General features: G+C 55.6%; 4 protein-coding genes across 6 annotated transcripts; 1 reads left to right on the plus strand and 3 right to left on the minus strand.

The window, feature by feature from the left end:
* Window positions 1-957: 957 nt before the first annotated feature.
* Window positions 958-4,423, minus strand: Prdx5 (peroxiredoxin 5). Its single transcript, XM_013020936.1, has 6 exons — window positions 4,203-4,423; window positions 2,512-2,646; window positions 1,725-1,856; window positions 1,613-1,651; window positions 1,245-1,306; window positions 958-1,165 (listed from the first exon to the last, which is right to left on the minus strand). The coding sequence occupies exons 1-6, from the start codon at window positions 4,371-4,373 to the stop codon at window positions 1,060-1,062; spliced, it is 645 nt and encodes a 214-aa protein (XP_012876390.1). The 5' UTR covers window positions 4,374-4,423; the 3' UTR covers window positions 958-1,059.
* A 554-nt stretch (window positions 4,424-4,977) lies between these two features.
* Trmt112 (tRNA methyltransferase 11-2 homolog (S. cerevisiae)) lies at window positions 4,978-5,910 on the plus strand. Its single transcript, XM_013021128.1, has 4 exons — window positions 4,978-5,121; window positions 5,222-5,323; window positions 5,447-5,536; window positions 5,633-5,910. The coding sequence occupies exons 1-4, from the start codon at window positions 5,044-5,046 to the stop codon at window positions 5,738-5,740; spliced, it is 378 nt and encodes a 125-aa protein (XP_012876582.1). The 5' UTR covers window positions 4,978-5,043; the 3' UTR covers window positions 5,741-5,910.
* On the minus strand, window positions 5,860-14,133 carry Esrra (estrogen-related receptor alpha). Of its 3 annotated transcripts, none has more exons than XM_013021125.1 (7): window positions 13,921-14,133; window positions 12,229-12,565; window positions 8,776-8,892; window positions 8,540-8,668; window positions 7,991-8,158; window positions 7,594-7,863; window positions 5,860-6,891 (listed from the first exon to the last, which is right to left on the minus strand). In XM_013021125.1, exons 2-7 carry the CDS (start codon window positions 12,551-12,553, stop codon window positions 6,632-6,634), a joined length of 1,269 nt encoding a protein of 422 aa, XP_012876579.1. In that variant the 5' UTR covers window positions 12,554-12,565; window positions 13,921-14,133; the 3' UTR covers window positions 5,860-6,631. The 3 variants fall into 3 exon arrangements, with proteins under 3 accessions (XP_012876579.1, XP_012876580.1, XP_012876581.1); XM_013021126.1 differs by lacking the exon at window positions 13,921-14,133 and adding an exon at window positions 13,381-13,513; XM_013021127.1 differs by lacking the exon at window positions 13,921-14,133 and adding an exon at window positions 13,179-13,299.
* A 772-nt stretch (window positions 14,134-14,905) lies between these two features.
* Window positions 14,906-20,974, minus strand: Tex40 (testis expressed 40). The gene is made up of 5 exons (XM_013020907.1): window positions 20,949-20,974; window positions 20,493-20,799; window positions 18,423-18,502; window positions 17,628-17,694; window positions 14,906-15,012 (listed from the first exon to the last, which is right to left on the minus strand). The coding sequence occupies exons 1-5, from the start codon at window positions 20,970-20,972 to the stop codon at window positions 14,906-14,908; spliced, it is 585 nt and encodes a 194-aa protein (XP_012876361.1). The 5' UTR covers window positions 20,973-20,974.
* Window positions 20,975-21,021: the final 47 nt, after the last annotated feature.

Consider the following 21,021-nt stretch of genomic DNA (forward strand, 5'->3'; position numbering starts at 1 on the left):
CAAACACTTCATCTCAAGCAGTGAGCCCGATGTGGTAGCTTGTACCTGTAATCCTCCAGTTACATGGGAGGACAGGAGGCCGTAGTGGGAGGACCAGAGTCTCATGCTGGCCCTGGAGGAAAAGTACAAGACTCTATCTCAAAAATAACTAAAATAACTAAATAACTAAGAGGATACAGAACAGAATATATCTCAAATTCAAATGAAATAATGCCTGCCTAACAAATGTGAGGAACTGAATTCAAATCTTAGAACTGTCAGAGAGAGACAGAGAGACAGAGACAGAGAGACAGGGAGAGATGATCTAAGTAAACAACTACCCAGAGCCAAGGATGTAGCTCAAGTGGCCCGGTGTTTCCTAGCCGGCCTCCTGCCTGTGGCTTGCCGCAGAACCTCCACGAGCTCAGCGACACAGACCCAAGGGACCTGCCGACTGAGTCCGTGCTCCCCAGCTGGAGGACAGCACCAGTGTGCACCTCACCTGCCAGCAGTGGCTCTGCAAGTGTCCTCCCCCTGGGGACAGTCACTTACCACAGCAGGGCTTCCCTAGGCTGCCCTGGGGCCCAGGCTATCCCAGGCTTCTAGCCACTCCACCAGCCTCCTGGACCAGGCCATTACTGCTCCCTCCCAGTGTAAACACTGCTGGGGGCTGGGGCTGGGGGAGGTCTAAAGCCAAAGGTCCTGTCCTGAGATCTACCAGACCAAGCATGAAAGGTCGAGGTGTGCTGGCACAGGCCTGGCAACCGCTGTGCTTCTTGGAGATGGGTTACAGGCAACACTGGCTCTGTCTAGGCTTCTAGGCTACAATGGAGTTCCATAGCCTGCCCGAGGCCTGACCCAGCTCTCCTTAAGGACCCGCCTCTCCCCTCCCCTGACCCCCCAGCCTTCCCAGCCTCTCGGCCTGAGACTATGCCCTGAGGCCCTGTGCCAAGCATTGATTCCACAGCAAAAACAGACTGAAGGTAGAGTATTTATTGCAGGCATCAGGCCAAGGGTCCATCTGGGCGGCTCTAGGTGAGGCGGGGCTGCCTGGGCACATGGAGAGCCTGTGGTCCAGGCTCAGAGCTGGGAGAGGATGTTGGGAGCCAGGCTGCAGCTGAGGCCTGTGCCGTCCGGCTCTATGTTCAGGATCTTCACTACTCCATCCTCTATCACCATGGAGAACCTGCCAGAAAGAGGGAGCGGCTAGCTGTATCAGCCTGGCTCTGAGGTAGACGAGGGTCCCGGGGAAACCCCCACGGTACCTCTTGAGCCTGCGATTCCCAAAGAGGGGCACCATGGAATCATCTAGTAACAAATCTGTCTCCTAGAGGAAAAGCAGAGAAATCTGTCAAGAATGTTTCCGGGGGGTTGGGAAGGTGGCTAAGTGGTAGAGCGCTTGCCTTGCATGCCAGAGGCCCTGGGTTCAATTCCTCAGCACCACATAAGCAAAAAGAAAAAAGCCGGAAGTAGCGTTGTGGCTCAAGTGGTAGAGCTAGCCTTGAGCTGAAGAGCTGAGGGACAGTGCCCAGGCCCAGAGTTCAGGCCCCATGACCAGACCCCCCCCCCCAAAAAAAAGAATGTTTCCGGGATTGCCCGCTTCCAAACCCAGTTGGGGCTGGGACTGACTCACCTTCCCGAAGGCCCCAGTAGGGTCAGCTAGGAGGCGAATCTGAAGGACAGAGAGAAAAGTTATAACCTAAACCTCCCACCCAGCCCCAGCCCCTGCAGGCTCCAAGCCTTACCTTGCCTTCTGTCTTATTCACACGTCCCCACTCTCCAGTCACAAAGACATCGTTCACACACAGGCATGCTACCACCTGCACACCTTTGTCCTTCAAAGCCCCGACCTGGTCCACATATCCAGGCAAGTGGGTCTAAGAAGGGGAAACAGAGTCATCACAGGGATAAGTGCATGTGCTCCTCAGCCCACCCTTCATCCTCCCCCCTTCTCTGATCAACCCCTCTCATCAGGCAATGAAAATCCTTTCTGCTTTAGCTACTAAGGAGCACAGATTCACATGTCTTGTGGTCAAGACCATGAACTTTCCATGGGCAGAACTATGGCTCATTTGCCTCAGTCCGAAGTACCTCCACAGTGCCTACCCCCACCCCCAAGAATTAGTAAGCGGTTTAGGAGGACACAACTGCAGTCCTCCTGTGCAAGGCTGGCACTGTCACCTAAAATGCTCTCTTTTTTGTTGGCCATGGGGCTTGAACTCAGGGCCCAGGCTCTATTCCTGAGCTCTTTGGCTCTACCACTTTGAGCCACAATGCCACTTCTAGTTTTCTGGTGGTTAATTAATTATAAGAATCTCATGGACTTTCCTGCCTGGGCTAGCTTTGAACCATGATTCTAGATCTCAGCCTCCTGAGTAATTACGATTACAAGCCTGAGCCACCAGCACCTGGCTCTAAAATGCTTTCTCAACTGTCCAATCTATGTATTCTTGTGCCCAGTTGTCTCAGCACCACACAGCTCTAAGAACAATATAGAAGATCCTGATTATTGATCCCATTGAGGAGCCTCACCTTGGAACAGCCTGGGGTAAACGCCCCAGGGACTCCAAACAGCACGCCCTTCTTCCCCTTGAACAGCTCAGCCAGGTTCACCTTATTCCCAGGCTGCCCTTCAAACACCTCCACGGAGGGAATGGGATCTCCTACCTGGAAGCAAGGGGGTCCTGAGGGAGGTGCAGCAAACGCCAGCCAGGGGAACACACAGGCTAGTGCCTGGAAACCCAGCAGGCAAAGGCTAACAGGTCAGGAGTCCCTCCCTGGTCCCTCCCACATTGTCAACATTACTCCACATCCTCCAGGTTTCAAGGAGGCCCTGCTCCATCTGAAGGACTGTAGATGACAGCAGAGAAAGGGAGTCACCACCCCAAATGTTGCAATGCTGTGCAAACAAAAGGCCTAGTTTCTTAAAACAGTGGATTAAAACTGGGTACCTGAAGCTCATGCCTGTAATCCTAGCTACTCAGGAGGCTGAGATCTTAGAAGCTTTTTATGTCTGTTTATTTCTGCCAGTCCCAGGGCTTGAACTCTGGGCCTGGGCACTGTCTCTGAGCTTCTTTTGCTGAAGGCTAGCACTCTATCGCTTAAGCCACAGCACCACTTTCGGCTTTTTCTGTGATTAACTGGAAATAAGTGTCTCAGGAGCCTGGCACTGGTGGCCCACGCCTGTAATCCTAGCTACTCAGAAGGCTGAGATTTGAGGATCACAGTTCAAAGCCAGCTTGGGCAGGAAAGACCATGAGACGCTTATCTCCAACAAACCACCAGAAAACCAGAAGTGGTGCTGTAGCTCAAGTGGTAGAGTGCTAGCCTTGAGCTGGAGAGCTGAGGGACAGCGCCCAGGCCCATAGTTCAAGCCTCTAGACCAACCAAAAAGAGTCTCACAGACTTTCCTTTCCTACAGGGGCTGTCTTTGAACTGCAACCCTCAGGTTTTAGCCTAACTCTTGAGTAGCTAGGATTACAGGCATGAGCCACCAGTGCCCGGTGAGAAGTTTCAAGTCAGCAAGGGCAGAGAAGTCCAAAACTCTTATCACCAATTAACCAGCAAAACTCTGGAAGTGGAGCTATGGCTCAAGTGGTAGAGCGCCAGCTTGAGTGGAAAAAGTGGATTAAATGGGAAGGGGGGCAGAGAGCTGTGCATAGAATGAGAAGATGAGGGGGACCGACAAGAGGGTGTCCTCCGAGCTTGAGCAAGATAAAGTAAACGGTGTGTGGGGGAGGTGGGGGGGACTCAGAAGAGGGTGGAGAGAAGGGGAAGGTCCCAGGAACAGGGAGGGTCCAGAAGATGGGTGAAAGACACCACAGAACAGCGGGATCCGCCATGGGGGTGGTCATGAGCTAACACGGGAGACACGCTGGGCGCTCCAAGGGACCACAGCTGTCTCAGAAAATGGGGTGAAGTAGAGATACCATCAGAAAAGCATGGGAAGACATGTAGAAGAGACTGAAAAGGGGTTCTGCGGTCAAGATGCTTCTAGGAAGGTGAAGAATGCCATGGTATATTCAACCGCCTAAAAGCACGGGGGCCGCCGTGGTGTCGCACGGTGGGCGGCAGGGGAGGAGGGGCAGGGGTCTTAGGAGAAGGGGCGCGAGGGCGCTAACGTGGACGAGAACCGAGGGGTGAAGGGCGGTCGGCAGGAGGCGCCGGACGCGGCGGCAGGCAGGGGGCGGAATGGGGAGACGGGGGCAGGGGTTAGCGGTCACCTTGATCGGGGCCATGGCTACCGCAGCTCGGTGGAAACAGCGGGTCCCGCCACGCTGCCACTCTCCTCTTCGCGTTCGCGGTCCCGCAGCCGGGAACTCAAAGGCAGACGCACGACTCAGCAGTACCGGGCTGGTTTGTCGACCGAGGACTCGTAGCCAGGACAGCCCCATGCCCGCCCACCCGGCGCTGCGCCTCCGAAGGACGGACCGGCGGGAGGCGGGGCCTCGAGCGGGCGGGGCCTCGAGCGGGCGGGGCCTCGTCCGCCCCGCCCCGGAGGGTCGCTCGCACTGCGCAGGCGCAACAGACCTCCCGGGACGCTGAACTCATTTGCATTAGGGGCTGCGCGGTGACGCTTTCACCCAGGGGGCGGAGCCTCTGGCAGTCACTCAACTTATTTGTACGCAACGGGGTGCTTCTGTTTTAAAGGTTTAATTTACACATGGGGCAGTTTCCCTCCCTTAGCTAAAAGCAAAAGGACGGAAATAGACAGTGTCAGCCTACAGATAATGTAGGCTGAAGGCATGTTTATTTTAGGTGCAACTCGGCCTCTGCATTGCAGCTGTTTTACATATGATTTGCATCTTCATCTTCACGTAGGTTTTGGCATGCGCCATTCCAACCTCCCACCGAAATGCTTCCGGGAACAGCGCGTGACCCGACCAGCGCTTTCCCACACCAGAGCTCCAGCAAGCTCCAGAAGTTCCAGCAAGTTCGCCACTTCCGGTCTTCCCGCAGGTCCAATAATGTAGAGAGCGCGCGTGCGCGCAAATGGTTCCGGAAGTGACGCGAGTGAAGCGCGTCTCTTTCCGGTTCCGGCCTGGCAAGATCTCGGAGAGCGGCATGAAGCTTCTCACCCACAATCTCCTGACCTCGCATGTGCGGGGGGTGGGGCCCCGTGGCTTCCCCCTGCGCCTCCAGGTACCGGCCGGGACGCTCCCACGCTTTCTCCCTTCCGGGAGGGGTAGAAACCCCTGGATCCTGCCTCTGCCATGCTAACCCTCTCCGCCCCCCCCCCCAGGCCACCGAGGTCCGCATCAACCCTGTGGAGTTCAACCCCGACTTCGTGGCGCGGATGATACCCAAGGTGGAGTGGGCGGCGCTTCGGGAGGCGGCCAATACGGTGAGGGGCCCGTCCTGCCCTCGGACGCGGGGCAGGTTCACCGCCGCCCCGGGAGCCGGCGGGAGCCTGGCTGGAGGAAGGGTAGGGGGGCCCCCACAGATGACTGAGGTTTCTTGCCCACAGTTGCAGCTGGGCGAGGTCCCCACCGAGCCGGTTGAGGGGTATGAGCGCGATGAGGCGTTTCTAAGGAAGATGCACCACGTATTGCTGGAGGTGAGAATGGGTCGAATGGGTCGCCACGCGCTTGCCCTGTCCTGGCTCCCAGAGGCTGTCAGTGCTCACTTTGGCTTCCCTTTCCCCCTCCCTTAGGTGGACGTTCTGGAGGGCACCCTGCAGTGCCCAGAATCGGGGCGTCTGTTCCCTATCAGCCGTGGGATCCCCAACATGCTGCTGAATGATGACGAAACTGAGTCATAAATTTGCCAGCTAGCAGTGTGACATTCCATGGCCCTGTGTATCTATTTCTTTTTTTAATGTATATTGTGTTTTTACTATTTGAGTCCCAACTTTGACCCATTAACACAAGGAACACACATCTTGAGCTCCATAGTATATATTTTTTTCTCATTAAAGGTTCAAAACCAAAAGCGGTTTCTCTTTGCAGCAAATATACATTAAAATAGAGTCTCTGTACAGCCATGGGCTCTGGGCCCTGGCTTGCCCCATGTCCCTGCGCCTCCTTGGCCGAACCCAAAAATAAATATAGTGTTATTGCTCTGCAGGGCATAGAGGCAGTGCCCTCCCCACCCCCTGAGGAGGCTGGGCAGGAGCTGATGGGGAGCCCTGGCCACCCCAAGAGTCCAGGGGCTGGAGCCTGCTTGGAGTTATTGCTTCAAGGGGGGGGGGCACTAATGCCCAATGCAAATGATGAGGAGAGGAGCGAAGGGGCAGGGGCCTTTGCTCTCCAAATCCCCCTCTGCTCTGGAGAGGGGGATGGGATTAAGCAGCAGCAAAAGCATCACCCACTGGGAGACTGTGGCCTCCATCCCCTTCCCTCCCTGAGATTGGGTTTCTGCCTCCCACACATCCCCTGAAGCCCCTTATGGCTTCCGCAAGGCCCCCTATTCTCTTAGGGGCACGTTATGGCTTGCAAGGGGCAGCACTGTGCCCAGATCCGGGCATTACTTTCCCAGCTTGACACCCCCTAAAGGGGGAGGGGAAGGGCATGGCACCTGCTCCCAGGGGCTGATGGCATTGCCCTGGCCCTGCCAGCAGGCTGTGGCACTGCCCAGGCCCCAGCTCTGCCCCCTGGGGGCTGTCCCCACCCTGGGCAGATCTGCCAGCACCCCACCCATCCCACCCCTCGCCTCAGTCCATCATGGCCTCAAGCATCTCCAGAAACAGCTTGTGCATGGGCACCTTGCCCTCCAGCTTCACCCCGTAGAAATGGGCCAGGACTTTGCCAGCTGTCTGGCGGAGGAGTGGCAATGTGAGCAGCAGCCTGCCTGCCCGCCGCCGCTCTGCACCCCCTCCAGGGCCAGCCCTGCCAGCTTCATACTCCAGCAGGGCCTCATGCAGAGCTTCTCGTAGCTGCTCCACAGCCTCAGCATCTTCAATGTGCACAGAATCTGAGGAAGAGAATTGTTGACATGGGCTATTTCTGTAAAGGTCTGAGCCAACCTCTACCTGGGGCTCCTGGATGGGGCCTGAGAGGTCAAATATTCACTGATTAGCTGATAGACACAGCTTCCTGCTCCTGCCCACAGCCAGGGCCTTTCCTTTTCTCTCAACTATGGCCACTTCCTGTCCTCTCCACCTCTTCTCCCACATTAGCACTACACTAGGGCTTGCAATCTTGATGTGAGCTACATGCTGGTGGTTTACTCCCATAATCCTAGCTACTCAGAAGGCTAAGATCTGAAGATCTCAGTTTAAAGCCAGCCCAAGCAGAAAAATCCAATGCAAATAAGCCAGCAAAAAGAAGTGGAGCTGCGGGCGCCAGTGGCTCACGCCTGTAAGCCTAGCTACTCAGTAGGCTGAGATCTGAGGATCACGGTTCAAAGCCAGTCCGGGCAAGGAAAGTCCGAGAGACTCTATCTCCCATAATCAACTCAGAAAACTGGAAGTGGCACTATGGCTCAAGTGGTAGAGCGCTTGCCTTGAGCTAATAACTAAGAGACAGCACCAGCCTCCAAGTTCAAGCCCCAATATCAGCACACTGTTCTCTAAGCGTCAGTTTCCTGATCTGTAAAATGGGACTATCCCACCATTATAACAAGGTTTACAGTTAGAGGGCTTTCTGAATGTGTGGGCGCCTACCCTTGACTCACCAGAATTGGCAAGGGCCAGGGCCTTCAGCAGGACATACTCCTCTCGCTCGAGCCGCAGGGCCTGCAGTCTCCGGACGAGTTGCAGCAGGGCTGCCCCTAGCTCTCCCAAGCCGGCTGCCCGTGCTCCTTCTTCATCTAGGACCAAGTCCTCTGCAAAGGCCAGCTCATCCTGCAGGGGCAGTGAGCGCTGGGCCACCCCCAGCACCAGCACCTCCATCCACACGCTCTGCAGTACTGACATCTGGTCAGACAGCGACAGTGACGAGAAGCCTGGAGGGCGGTGGGAGCAGGCTTGGCTGAGCAAGCGCAGTGGGAACAGGCCTGACTGAGCAAGCGCACCGCAGCCAAGCACGGCCAGGCCTGCTCAGGGAAGCCCCAGGTTCCCTGAGCCCATTACCTGGGATGCTTTTGGCCCAGCTGATGGTGACCACAATCTCTCGGTCAAAGAGGTCGCAGAGGGTAGCCACTGCTGGGAGATGTCCGTCAGGGCCCGCTGGGTCAGGCATGGCATACAGCTTCTCAGGCTCCACCACCAGCAGGTGAGACACCAGCGCATTCACTGGGGCTACAGTGACAGGTGAAAGATGAAAGTCACACGCGCTGGGATCTTGTAGGCCCACAGGTCCCTCAGGGCCAGGTGTCTTCTCAAGCCTTGCGGCCTTCCTCCATAGCTGCTGGCCCGCCAGGAGCAATGCTCCCAGGCTCCAGGGGAAAGTCAGCCTGCTGGTAGACAGGCACTGCCTGCTAAGTCTACCCTCAGGCTGGACTGCAACTGTCTGGTCCCAAGTCTACTACTTGGTGTCATCTGAAGACAAATTGCACAAATAGTTTTTAGGGAAATAAGTGAAATGAGGAAAGTGAAATATGGGTATAGCGCCCAGACTGATGCCATACAGGGCCGCCCTCCTCTCATGCTCTAAAGACCCCCTTTCCTCAGAGATCTCACCTGTCTTCCGGGGGCCTCCAGCTACTGCCAGGGGGCCTGCAGGGAAGGGGCCTGGGAAAGGCAGAGGATCCACTTCTGGCCTCCGTTTGTACTTCTGTCGCCCACCCCGGACGCGGTCCAGGCGTACCCCTTTAATTGTAAGTCAGGACTGTGTTGAGATAGGGCAGGCCTGTGTGCCAGAGCCCTTGCCCAGGCTTTGCCCAGCACACCTCCCCCAGCCCCTGCCCAGCGCTCACCCTCCTTGAGCATGCCCACCCGCAGGCACTTGGTGAAGCGGCAGGCCTGGCAGGCCTTGCGTCTCCGCTTGGTGATCTCACACTCGTTGGAGGCCGGACAGCTGTACTCGATGCTCCCTGCCAGGAAGAGGCAGGGCTCCAGTGGCGGCCTCCTGGGGCCCAGAGGGGGCCCAGCTGACAGGAGTGCCCTGACTTGCCCCGAGCAAGCACCAGTCTGGGGGGGTACGGGGAGGAAAGGGAGAGCAGGATGCCATGAGCAGGACAGGGAGGGAGATGGCTGCTGGACAGGGGCTGGGGGGGAGGGGGACTGCCTGGACAGGGGAAGGGCAGGGCCCAGGCAGCTGCATCTCTGCTTCAAGCCATGCTTCTGGGCCACACTGCCCTCATCTGCTCTGGTCAAGGGCCACAGTGACCTCTATACACTGGTCCAATGGCCAATTTTGAGTCTTCAACTTACTTGCCTAAAAGGAACATCTAATACCATTGATCGTGTCCAACTCCTAGAAATACACCAATACTTCCTTCTTGCTTCTAGACATCACTCTTCTGGTCTTCCTCCCACCTCCCTGGCTATTTTGTGGTTTCCATGCTGCTCTCTAAGCAGCCCAGGGCTGGTCTACCTCATCCTCATTCCCTCCACCCTCTCGTGGCAATCTTACAGATCACAGACTTCCAGATTTCTATCTCTGGCCAAGACTTGCCCTGAACTCTAGACTCCCGTGTCCAGCAGCTCTGTGAGCATCCTGTCTACCTGAAGATTTTTCCAGCCTCATGTTAATGGACTTCCACCTCCCCTGCCCAGCTAGCAGCTGCCTTCCTTCTCTTGTTCAAGTAGAAACTTGGGCAGCATCTTGAACCTCCTTGACACACATACACCCCCCATCCAAACCACTGGCAAATCAGGAAGGGGTAGGGGGAGCTTTACTCTGTCACCCAAATCCCAACTTATGTACTCAGCAACTGCTTTTACCCTTGATGTCATGGTCACCTCTCACCTCACTGGCCTCCTCCGGTCCCTGCTCTCCGCACAGCCAGAGGGATCCTGTCCTTTCTTTGTTCAAACCACCTAGTGAGCCTGCAGCTCAGGGCCTGCACCCCGGCTCCCTGACTCTCCTGACCTCTCCTCCCTCTTCCATATTCCTCCAACAGGGCATGCTGCTCCCTGCCTGGAGCTCTGTGACGCCCACCAGGCTCCTTGTCACTGGGCCTTCCCAGGCCACTGTGACAAAACTAAATCCCTTCTGCAGCCAGATTCCCCTCAGCTCTTAGGAACCACCTAATATACTACTACATGGGAACCCACTCACCACAAGTGTCCCTCTCTCCCTGCTTCAGTATTTGCTCCACCAGGGCCTTGGCTGGCCCCAGGGCCCGCAACATGGCCTGGCCCACAGTAGGCGCGGGTGGACCTCCCAGCCACACGGTTACCCCAAGAACCCAATGTCACAACCAGCCAACGGGCCGGTGAGCACGAAGTACTTCCTAGTGTGCTCCTGAACTCCGTTCCAGACACCTCCTCAGGGGGAGCCCTGGGTCCACACAGGGCCTTTAGCACACACAACATCCAAACAGGAAAGCTGTTAGGAAAGCCATTTATTGTTTCCTCCTGCCTGGTCCCAGTAGTGTCCCCAGGGCCTAGAATACTGGCCAGGGCTGCAAAGTGCAGATTTGAGGAGCAAAGTCTCGGGGCTTCCTGGAGTCACCCTGAAGCTACCACTTCCCAACTCTGACTAGTTAGCCATGTCCCACACCTAACCCCTTTGGGACCTCAGTTTTCCCAGCTGTAAAATTGGAATTTTTCTTATTCCAAATTTATACTTGGGTCTAGGATGTAGCTCAGGGGGTAGAACACATACTTATGCACCAAAGAGGCTCTGAGTTCAATCCCTAGCACCAATAAGAAAAGAAACAAAAGCAGTAGCGGGCATCGGTGGCTCACACCTGTAATCCTAGCTACTCAGGAGGCTGGGATCTGAGGATCGCGGTTCAAAGCCAGCCCGGGCAGGAAAGTCCATGAAACTCTTACCTCCAATAAACCATTAGAAAACCGGAAGTGGCACTGTGGCTCAAGCACTCGCCTTGAGCTGAAGAGCACAGGGACAGCACCCAAGCCCAGAGCTCAAGCCCCACGACTGACTCCCCCTCAAAAAAAATAATCTGAGGATCTTGATTCAAAGCCAACCAAAGACTCTTATCTCTAGCTAACCAGCAAAAAGCTAAAGTGGAGCTGTGGCTCAAGTAATAAAGCCTTAGCCTTGAGCAAAAAGACTTAAGCAAGAGTGTAAGACCCTGAGTTCAAGCTTCAGTATCAGCATAAAGAGAAAGAGAGAGAGAGAGAAATAACCATAGTTATTGCAAAGGTGGGTTGAAAATGATTTGCAGCACTTAAGTGCCCAATGAATGCTGACTCTGCATAGCTAGGGCTCAATAACTATTTGTCCGGACTCAGAATGAAGAATTCCAGAGTGGCAGAAGACACCCAGATGTGGCCTGAATGGCTGTCAGGCCAGCAAGGAACACAGAGCATTGAGGCCCATGTGTTTCAGCCAAATCAAAACTGGCTAGAATGTCACAATCAGGAGTCTAAAGTCCAGTTATTAGTAATAGGCAGAATAGCAGTCTGGCTAGCATCAAAGAGCTCAGCTCTGGACAGACACCAAACTCTAGTTCTGCCTTTCTACCTGTGAGACACTAACAAAGTTTCAAAAACCTCTCTGAGTCTCAGGTCTGACTCTGCTTACAATGCTAACACCTCATGGAGTTGCTGGGGGCGGGGAGGGGGACTAGACATAGAAGTAAAAGGGTACCGTATCTGTCACACAGTAAGCACTCAAGGGGAAGGGGGGGAAAGTTAACCCAGGTGCTGTAGTGTATGCCTATAATCTCAGCCTTTGTGAGGCTGAGAGAGGAAGATCAAGAGTTCCAGGCCAACCTGGAACCTTTTGAAGATCCTGTCTTCAAAGAAGGAAAACATACAGTGACTTTTAAAGAGCCTGGATGCCCATCTTTTTAAAGTTGGATGCTAAAATGCAACATACCCTTCTCGGCCATTAAAACCCTGCTTTATATTGGTACTGCTCTGGGGAGAAAAGAGCAGCATTTTCTATGCCAGGAGAAGTCAACGGCTGCCAGAAGCAAGGATGAAGTCTGGGAATAGGTACAAGCGGTCTTGGATTGTTCAGAGCCACAGTAGAAGGTGCTGGACCTACAGAACCCAGAAACCTAGGTGGTACCTCCATCCTTTCTCATCTCCCATTCCAGTGCAGCTACGCGTGCTGCTAGCTTTGTTTCACTTAAAGGAAGGAGGGAGGGACAGGGGGCCTGCGAACCCCAGAATGCTGACATTGAGCCAAGCCTTGCAGGGCAGACTCAAGGCCTAGTGAACCCGTTGGAAGGTGTTAATGAGCCCAACAGGTATGGAGCAAAGGGCACAGAAGTGGGGTGGGGGCTCACCCTGGATGGTCCTCTTGAAGAAGGCTTTACAGGCCTCACAGGACGCCACACCATAGTGGTAGCCGGAGGCCACGTCCCCACAGACCAGGCAAAGGCGTTTGGGCAGGGAGCTGAGTGCCAGCTTCCCACTGCCCTGCTCACCAGGCCCAGCCCCCTCCCCATCCTCCTCCTCCTTGTGCCCTGGGAGGCAGCGGGCTGGGGCTGGACCAGGAGCCAGGGTCACAGGGGGCTCAGTCTCAGTCTCTGAGGAACCCTTTGGACTGTCAGGGCTGGCTGGTTCTGCTTTGATGTAGAGAGGCTCAATCCCCACCACCTGGTTGGACATGGCGCTGGTCACCTGCAGGGAGAAACCGTCAGATTACGGAAAGGCACCCTGCCACAGGGGTTGCCCAACACTGGGCCTGGGCCAGGCTTCCAAGCTCAGCCAAGGGGAGGGAGGGGGGCAGAGTCCAAGGAAGGGCAGCCTTAGGAAGAGGGCCCCCGCTGTCACCATGGGAACAGTCTCAAGAGCCTCCAGGCCCTTAACTGACAGCAGGTCTCTCCCTCTTGGGAACCTGGAAAAGGCTTGCAAAGTCCTCCCTGCTCAGCACTCAGGTCAGGGAGCAAGGTAACCTCAGCCCCCAGGGCAACCTTCCACTTCACGTAGAACCCCCCAGCCAGAAGTGATACCTCCCAGCCACTTCTTCCAGATGTTGGGGATAACTCCCCTCCCCATCTTCCTATTCTCTCTATTCCAAAGAACACACAAGCCCCAGGGCGGTGCTCACACTCACCCCACTCACCTACGTCTCAGGTGTCCCCGCAAGTCCACACATGCTCACTCTTCAGGAGACTTCCACACTCAAACCAGAGCCTTCACCAACCCCATCCTCACAACCTCCTCCCAAAGGGCACACTCCATAAGCACATTCACACTCAAGTCTCCTACTCGATCGCACACACACACTCACCGGAGCTCCAACTTCGCGCACAGGCAGACAGTTGTACAGGCTCCCCCCTCCTGCCCCAGCATGCCCAAGCCTCAGCCACACCACCGGTCGGTCGCGGCTCCACCTCCTTGCACCCCGGGCCTGCAACTCACTCAAACACTCCCGCAGCCGCAGAGCCCGCCACCTCCCCGGGCGCCCCGCCCCCCCCCCAACCTGCGCACACCTATGGGAAGTTGCCTAAAGTTGCTGGCCTCCCCTCCTCCTCCGCCCGCGGGGGACCTCGCTCAGGTTATCAGGAAGTAAAGGAGAGGAGCCAAGGAGGAAGAAGTTCTCCCCCGTCGGTGCGATGACCTTTGACCTAGAGAGGAGGGTGGCCCAAGGCCCCTTCGAGCGCCCCCACGTGGTCTTCAGAGCCCCTTCTCCCACCGAGAGCCCTCCCCATCTTCCACCCAAGCCGCCCCAGAGGCTCAGGGTGCCCCACGCAACCCTGCCCCGGGGCTGGATCCCAGGCCCCAGGCTGACCGGAGCCGCAGCCGCAGCCCGAGACCGCTGCCGACCAGGCCGGCCCGCCCGGGACCCGGACGCCGGATTCCGCCTAGACCCTCAGCCGGGTCTGGCTCTCCTCACCGGCCCCGGGCGGGCCCTGACGCCGGACCCCGCCTGGAGCCCGCCCCCCGCCCGCCTCCCGGCCGCGCTCGCACATGGCCCCCGCGCCCCGCCCGCCCGCCCACCCCCGCGGCCGCGCTCCCCTCCGCCCCCGGACCTGGGGCTCCGGCAGCGCTGGCGGGCAGGCATGGGGGCCGAGCGGCCCGGAGCGCCGGGGTGAGCCGGGGGCCGTGGGCGGCCCCTCCTCTGCCGCCTCCTCGGGCCGCGCCGCCCCGCCGCGCCGCGTCCCCTCACTCGGCGGCGCCGCTGGCTGCTTGTAGGACACAAAAGGACATCGCGGCCGCTTCCTACTCCGCTTCCTCCAGCTGACAGCGGGGGCGGGGCCGGCGGAGCGCATGCAAAGCAGGGGGTGGGGCCCGCAGCCCTATGCTAATCAGACAGGGGGCGGGCAGCGCCTGCGCGCCGGGAGGAGTCGGGGCGGGACCAATGGGCGGGTCTTCTCCAAGGCTCCGCCCCTCCGCCGTCGAGCTTCACCGGCGCACAGTCGTGCGCGGCCGCCCAAGGGGCGGGGCCGGAGGCACGGAGAGTCTGCGAGTAAGAACCCGAGGTGGGTGGGGCCTGGAGAGGCTTTCACAAGTGAGGCTCAACGCGCTTTGCGGAGTGGCGAGGTCGGCTGCGACACCCACGACTCACATATGCAAATAAGGGGGCGGACCGACAGAGGCGCCTTTTATATGCATATGCATGAGGGGCGGAGCTTGGGGAGGGAAGGAAGGGGGGCTCTACCCCTTTCCCTCCCGCCCCCCCAGGGTAATGTCTGTGGGGCACTTGAGCTTCAGACTCAATCACCCTCCGAAAGCGGCTCAATCTCGGGTAGGAGATTCAGACCTAAACTATGCCTAGACTAAAATAACCCTAGGCTTGGAGCCTAAGGAAGACAGGGACCCGACTCCGATGAAGAAAACTCAAGGTCACTGCGGTGACCGAATGAAGGTCACGGGGAAGGGCGGGGCCACGTGCGTCCGCCTCACGCGGCAGCCACGCACTGACTCAGGGATCACCGACACTTTTTATTTTCTCTAGGGTTCATATTCACGCGGAGGGGGCTGGGCTGGGGCGGGGCGGGCGGGAGTCGAGGTTTGCTAGGATGTGCACTGCAGTCGCTTGCTCCGGCGCTTCTTGAGCCCCTCGATGTACCGCTGCAGCTCCTTAGTCAGAAAGTGGTTTTTGCCGATCTGGGACCGGTAGCCTAGGAACAGGGCAGAACCGAGCTCAGGGCAGCGGGCACCCCAAGGCCTCCCCCGCACCCCGCCAGGCGGCGCCTCGGGTGTCAGCTGAGGAACTGCAGCTGCTTTGGGATGCCCGCAGCGCAGGCGCCTGGGTCTGTGTTCCTGTGGGTCCCGCCGGACCTCCGCGGTGATCGGTGAAGGAAAGCTAACCACCAAGGTTAAAGATGCTGCTTCTGGCCCGAACTTGGGCCGTGTGAACCAGCAGCTTTAAGGACATCCGAAACACACACTTTAATCATCCTGTCCTTTCTCTTTGCTGAGCCCTATGGCATTAAAAAGTTTACCACAAAGGAAAGGACGACATTGTCCAAGAAGCCCTATACTCATAACTCTACTCAGAATTGTAACCCCTTTTACAACTACTTAATTAAAATTCCACGGGCTGGGAAGGTGGCTCAGTGGTAGAGTGCTTGCCTAGCATGCATGAAGCCCTGGGTTGGATTCCTCAGCACCACATACTTAGAAAAAGCCAGAAGTGGCACTGTGGTTCAAGTGGTAGAGCACTAGCCCTGAGCACAGAGAGGCTCAGGGACAGATCCCAGACCCTGAGTTCAAGTCCCAGAATCAGCAAAAAAAGAAAGGAAGAAAGAAAGGAAAAGAAAGAAAGAGAGAAAGAAAGAAAGAGTTTGCCAGGGGCCAGTGGCTCACACCTGTAATCCTAGTTACTCAGGAGGCTGAGATCTGAGGATACTGGTTCAAAGCCAGCTCAGGCAGGAAAGTCAGTGAGACTCTTTAATTCACCACCAGAAAAATGGAAGTGGTGCTTGGCTCAAGTGGTAGAGCACTTGCCCAGGCCCAGAGTTCAAACCCCACAACCAACCAAAAAATAAAAGTTTTTCCCAAGAATCCAAAGACTAGTACATTTATTTCCACACCTAGAAGGGACCCAAGGGCTGTCATACCATTGGGCAGGTGAAGAACAGCCTTAGATATCCATACCAGCTAGAGAGGGGCACAATTAAGACCTTTGACAGGGGGCTAGGAAGGTGGCTCAGTGCTTGCATGCATGAGGCCGAGTTCAGTTCCTCAGCACCACATAAGCAGAAAAGGCCGGAAGTGGCACTGTGACTCAGGTGGTACAGTGCTAGCCTTGAGCTGAAGAGCTGATGAGCTGAGGGATAACACCCAGGCCCAGAGTTCAGGCCCCCGACTGGCCAAAAAAAAAAAAAAAAGACCTTTGACAGGGGCTGGGAAGGTGGCTCAGTGGTAGAGTGTTTTCCATGCATGCAAGAAGCCCTGGGTTCAATTCCTCAGCACCACATAAACAGAAAAAACTGGAAGTGGCACTGTGGCTCAAGTGGTAGAGCTCTAGCCTTGAGCTGAAGAACTGAAGGACAGTGTCCAGTCCCAGAGTTCAAGCCCCACAACTGACAAAAAAAAAAAATCCAGGTGCTGGTGGCTCATGCCTATAATCCTAGCTACTGAGGAGGCTGAGATCTGAGGATCACAGTTCAAAGCCAGCCCAGGCAGGGAAAGTCCATGAGACTCATCTCCAATAAACCACTAGAAAACTGGAAGTGGCACTGTGGCTCAAACGGTAGAGTGCTCACCTTGAGCTGAAGAGCTGAGGGACAGCGCCCAAGCCCAGAGTTCAAGCCCCACGACCAAAGGAAAAAAAAAAAAAAGACCTTTGACAGTCACCCCATACCTCCCACATTGGGTTTTTCTGTGCCTAAACTTTATTTTTTGTTTTTGGCAGTACTGAGGTCTGAACTGAGGTCTTCAACTCACTAGGCGGGGGCTCCATTTTTTTTTTCTTTCTTTCTTTTGCCAGTCCTGGGGCCTGGGCACTGTTCCTGAGTTCCTTTTGCTCAAGACTAGCACTCTACTATTTGAGCCACAGCACTACTTCTGGCTTTTTCTGTGTATATGGTACTGAGGACTTGAACCCAGAGCTTCATGCATGCCACTAAGCCACCTTCCCAGCCCAAATGGTCTGCTTATTTTTTTTGGGGGGGGTCAGTCGTGGGGCTTGAACTCTGGCCTGGGCGCTGTCCCTCAGCTCTTCAGCTCAAGGCGAGCGCTCTACCACTTGAGCTACAGCGCCACTTCCGGTTTTCTGGTGGTTTATTGGAGATAGGAGTCTCATGGTCTCTTCTGCCTGGGCTGGCTTTGAACCGCGATCCTCAGATCTCAGCCTCATGAGTAGCTAGGATTACAGGTGTGAGCCACCAGCGCCCGGCTGGTCTGCTTATTTTTGAGATAGGATCTTGCTCTTTTCTCAGCCTAGACCAAAATTTGATTTTGTATTTCTCTCTATAACTAGAGTGACAGACACCCACCACCACTATGCTCAGCTTTTTCCAATGAGATGGGGTCATAAATGAGCTTTGTTGCCAAGGCTGGCCTGGAACATGAGTTTTCCCAATCTCAGCTTCCTGAATAGCCAGGATTACATGTTGAGCCCACAGCACCCAGCTTGAATTCTCAACTTTTAACAGTAATGGGATCCTTGGAGTCATTGTCAGTGCTAAGGAGATCTGACACGGCAGACACATCCCGACATCCACCTTCACCCAAGTCCTGTACAATTCCCCAGGAGCTTTTGTGGAAGCTGGCAAAGAGGGAGACTCACTTTTGAGGGCTTTGTTGAGGATTTCCAGAGCTTCATTCTCCATGAGTTCCATCAGGGGCAGTGGCAGCTAAAAGCAGTGAGACAAAACTTCAGGCATCAGGGGAGCCCCAGCACTGCCCACAGGATAAATGATCTCTAAAAACTCGAAACTCGACCCCCAACCAGCTTCCTTCCTCTTTTTGTCTTTTTTTCTTTCATGTGCGTGCGTGTGTGTGTGCGCGTGCATGCGTGTGCGTGCTAGTCCAGAACTTAAACTCAGGGCCTAGGCACTGTCCCAGAGCTTTTCTGCTCAAGACTAGTACTATACCACTTGAGCCATAGCTCCAAATCTGGCCTTTGGATGGTTAATTGAAGATGAGTCTTTCTTTTTTTTCTTTTCTTTGGGGGGTCCAGTCGTGGGGCCTGAACTCTGGGCCTGGGTGCTGTCCCTCAGCTCTTCAGCTCAAGGCTAGCGCTCTACCACTTGAGCTACAGCGCCACTTCCAGCTTTTTTCTTATGTGGTGCTGAGGAATCGAACCCAGGGTCTCATGCATGCAAGGCAAGCGCTCTACCACTGAGCCACCTTCCCAGCCCTGAAGATGAGTCTTATGGACTTTTTCTACACAGGCTGGCTTTGAACCGTGATCCTCAGATCTCAGCCTCCTGAGTAGCTAGGATTACAGGTGAGAGCCATCGGAGCCCCACCTTATTTCTTTTCCCCTCTGCCAACCATTTCCACCCTTCCTCTAACTCTCAGCTTGCTTGTCATCTTCCATTCTCTAACCACCTCCCCAGTATTCTTAGACCCCTCTAACCCTGTTCTGCTGTTCTGTCCAATAGGCTCGATGGGGTACGTTCTTTGAGAGACTGATTAATGACTCTGAAGAACACTTTTCTAGAGAAAAGAAAAGAGGAGTTAGTCATCGGCAGACTCCTCCGTCTTCCCTGGAGCAGAGGAGATGGATGGGTAGAAGACCAGTTGTGCATGCTACCTCAGTTGGGAGTCAGGATGGGGCAAGGGCTACAAGCCTGGGCTTTAGAGTTCCACCTACCTGGATTTCTGTTCCGCCTCTCCCACTTAGGGCCAACAATTGGAAATTTCTTGCCCTCAGGTTCTTCATCTGCAATATGGAGTCATAAGAATGGCCTCTAATGACATTGTTTTTATTTATGCAGTGCTAGAGATTGAACCTGGGCCTTGCACATGCTAGGTAAGAACTTTACCACTGAGCTGTATCCCCAGCCTGGGAGGGCCTCCTGTAACAGTTGGGAGGTTTAGAGGTAATTATGCAAGGAACCCTAATATCTGATATAAAGCAAATGCTCAAAATGTTACACAGTTATTAGTTCTTATTTTCTAGTGAAGGTGGAGAGATCAAGTAGGGGTAACAAGTCCCCAAAAAAGATACTGTGGTAGGTGCTTAAAAATTGTAAACAGCCAGCCCAGTGGCTCACTCCTGTAATCCTAGCTACTCAGGAGACTGAGATCTGAGGATCATAGTTCAAAGCCAGCCCTGGCAGGAACATCCATGGGACTCTTGTTTTTGTTTTGGGGTCTGGTCCTAGAGCCTGAACTTTGGGCCTGGGCGCTGTCCCTCAGCTCTTCAGCTCAAGGAGAGTGCTCTACCACTTGAGCCACAGTGCCACTTCTGGCCTTTTTTTTTCTGCTTATGTGGTGCTGAGGAATCGAACCCAGGGCCTCATGTATGCAAGGCAAGAGCTCTACCACTGAGCCACCTTCCCAGCCCATCCGTGGGACTCTTATCTCCAATAAACCACCAAAAAACAGGAAGTAGCATTGTGGTTCAAGTGGTAGAGTGCTAGCCTTGAGCTGAAGAGCTGAGGGATAGTGCCCAGGAAGGAAGGAAGGAAGGAGCTGTAGCACAAAAGTTCTCAGGGATAGTGCCCAGGCCCTGAGTTTCAAGCCCAGGACCAGCGTGCACTCACATGCTTGCACACGTACGCACACACACACACACACACTAGTGACCTCAGTGCAAGTCTTTTTTTTTTTTTGTCAGTCGTGGGGCTTGAACTCTGGGCCTGAGTGCTGTCCCTCAGCTCTTCAGCTCAAGGCGAGTGCTCTACCACTTGAGCTACAGCGCCACTTCCGGTTTTCTGGTGGTTTATTGGAGATAGGAGTCTCACGGTCTCTCCTGCCCGGGCTGGCTTTGAACCTCAATCCTCAGATCTCAGCCTCCTGAGTAGCTAGGATTACAGGCGTGAGCCACCAGCGCCCGGCCTCAGTGCAAATCTTTAGACAGAGAATAACTCCTTCAACTGGCTCCATGAGTCCATTCAAATCTAGGGAAGCAGATGCCAATGGCTCACACCTTTAATCTCAGCTACTCAAGGTGTTGAAATATGGAGGATCATGTTTCGAAGCCAACCAGGGCAGACAAATCTAAGAGACTCTTGTCTCCAAACAACCTGCAAAAAGCCAGATGTGTTGGTAGAAAGCCAGTCTAGCAAGAGTGGAGCCCTGAGTTTATCAAATGTGTGTGGAGGTGAGGGAGGGAAGTTGGGGAATCGAAGCTCAGTGGCAGAGTGCTCGCTTAACCTGTATGAGGACCGGGATTCGAACCTCAGCATCACAAATAAACCAACAACCAGATCCAAAGCCTCCCCCCTCAACCCGCCCCCCAAATGTGGGTTCTGACTGGCCGGTAGGGGGCACCCGAGGAATGCCTCTTTGCATTAAAGGATGGAGGATTCTCTCTAGCGCCCCTCCCAGGGAAGTTGAGAAACTTCCATCTGGCTCCCCCCCCCACACCGGCCCGCCCCCATTTTACAGATGGGAAATTGAGACCCTCCCCATCCCTACACACACACCCCGCCCCCGCCCTGCCCCGCGGGTGCCCAAGGTCTGGCCAACTCACACTGACTGGCCTCGGTACTGATGTCCTCGGGCCGCTTCTCCCGGAGGCCTTCTATGGAGTTGCAGCCGTGCAACTCCAGGTCCAGCAGGGCCTGCTCCTCCAGCTCCTGGGGCCTGGAGGTGAGGGACTGGCTCTTCTGCCGGCGGATCTTGCCCACGTCTCGGCCCTCGTCGTCGAAGTTCTCGCAGATCTCGGCCAGCGACAGGTTCACCTGCGGCTGCAGCAGCGTGGCGGTGCTCCACAGGTTGAGGATGTGGCTGGTCAGGGTGGCCTTGCCCGGGCTGCCCCGGCGCTCCGAAGGCTTCGGCGCCCCCTGTGGGCCACAGACCAGTGGGGAGCCGGGGCGCAGAGGGAGAGGGGGGCCGGGTGGGGCGGGGATGGGAACGGGGACAAGTGTTGGGGAGGGGAGGGTGCCAGTTTCCTCCGGGTGCCGGGCCAGGGGGCGCAGGGAAGAGTCCTTACTTTGAGAGGCTTTTCCCCGTCCATGATTCTCGCCCGCAACGGAACCAGAGGCCGCTGGTCTCGGGGCGGGGCG

The sequence above is a fragment of the Dipodomys ordii genome, unplaced genomic scaffold, assembly GCF_000151885.1.
Source record: "Dipodomys ordii isolate 6190 unplaced genomic scaffold, Dord_2.0 Scaffold54, whole genome shotgun sequence".
NCBI lineage: Eukaryota > Metazoa > Chordata > Mammalia > Rodentia > Heteromyidae > Dipodomys > Dipodomys ordii.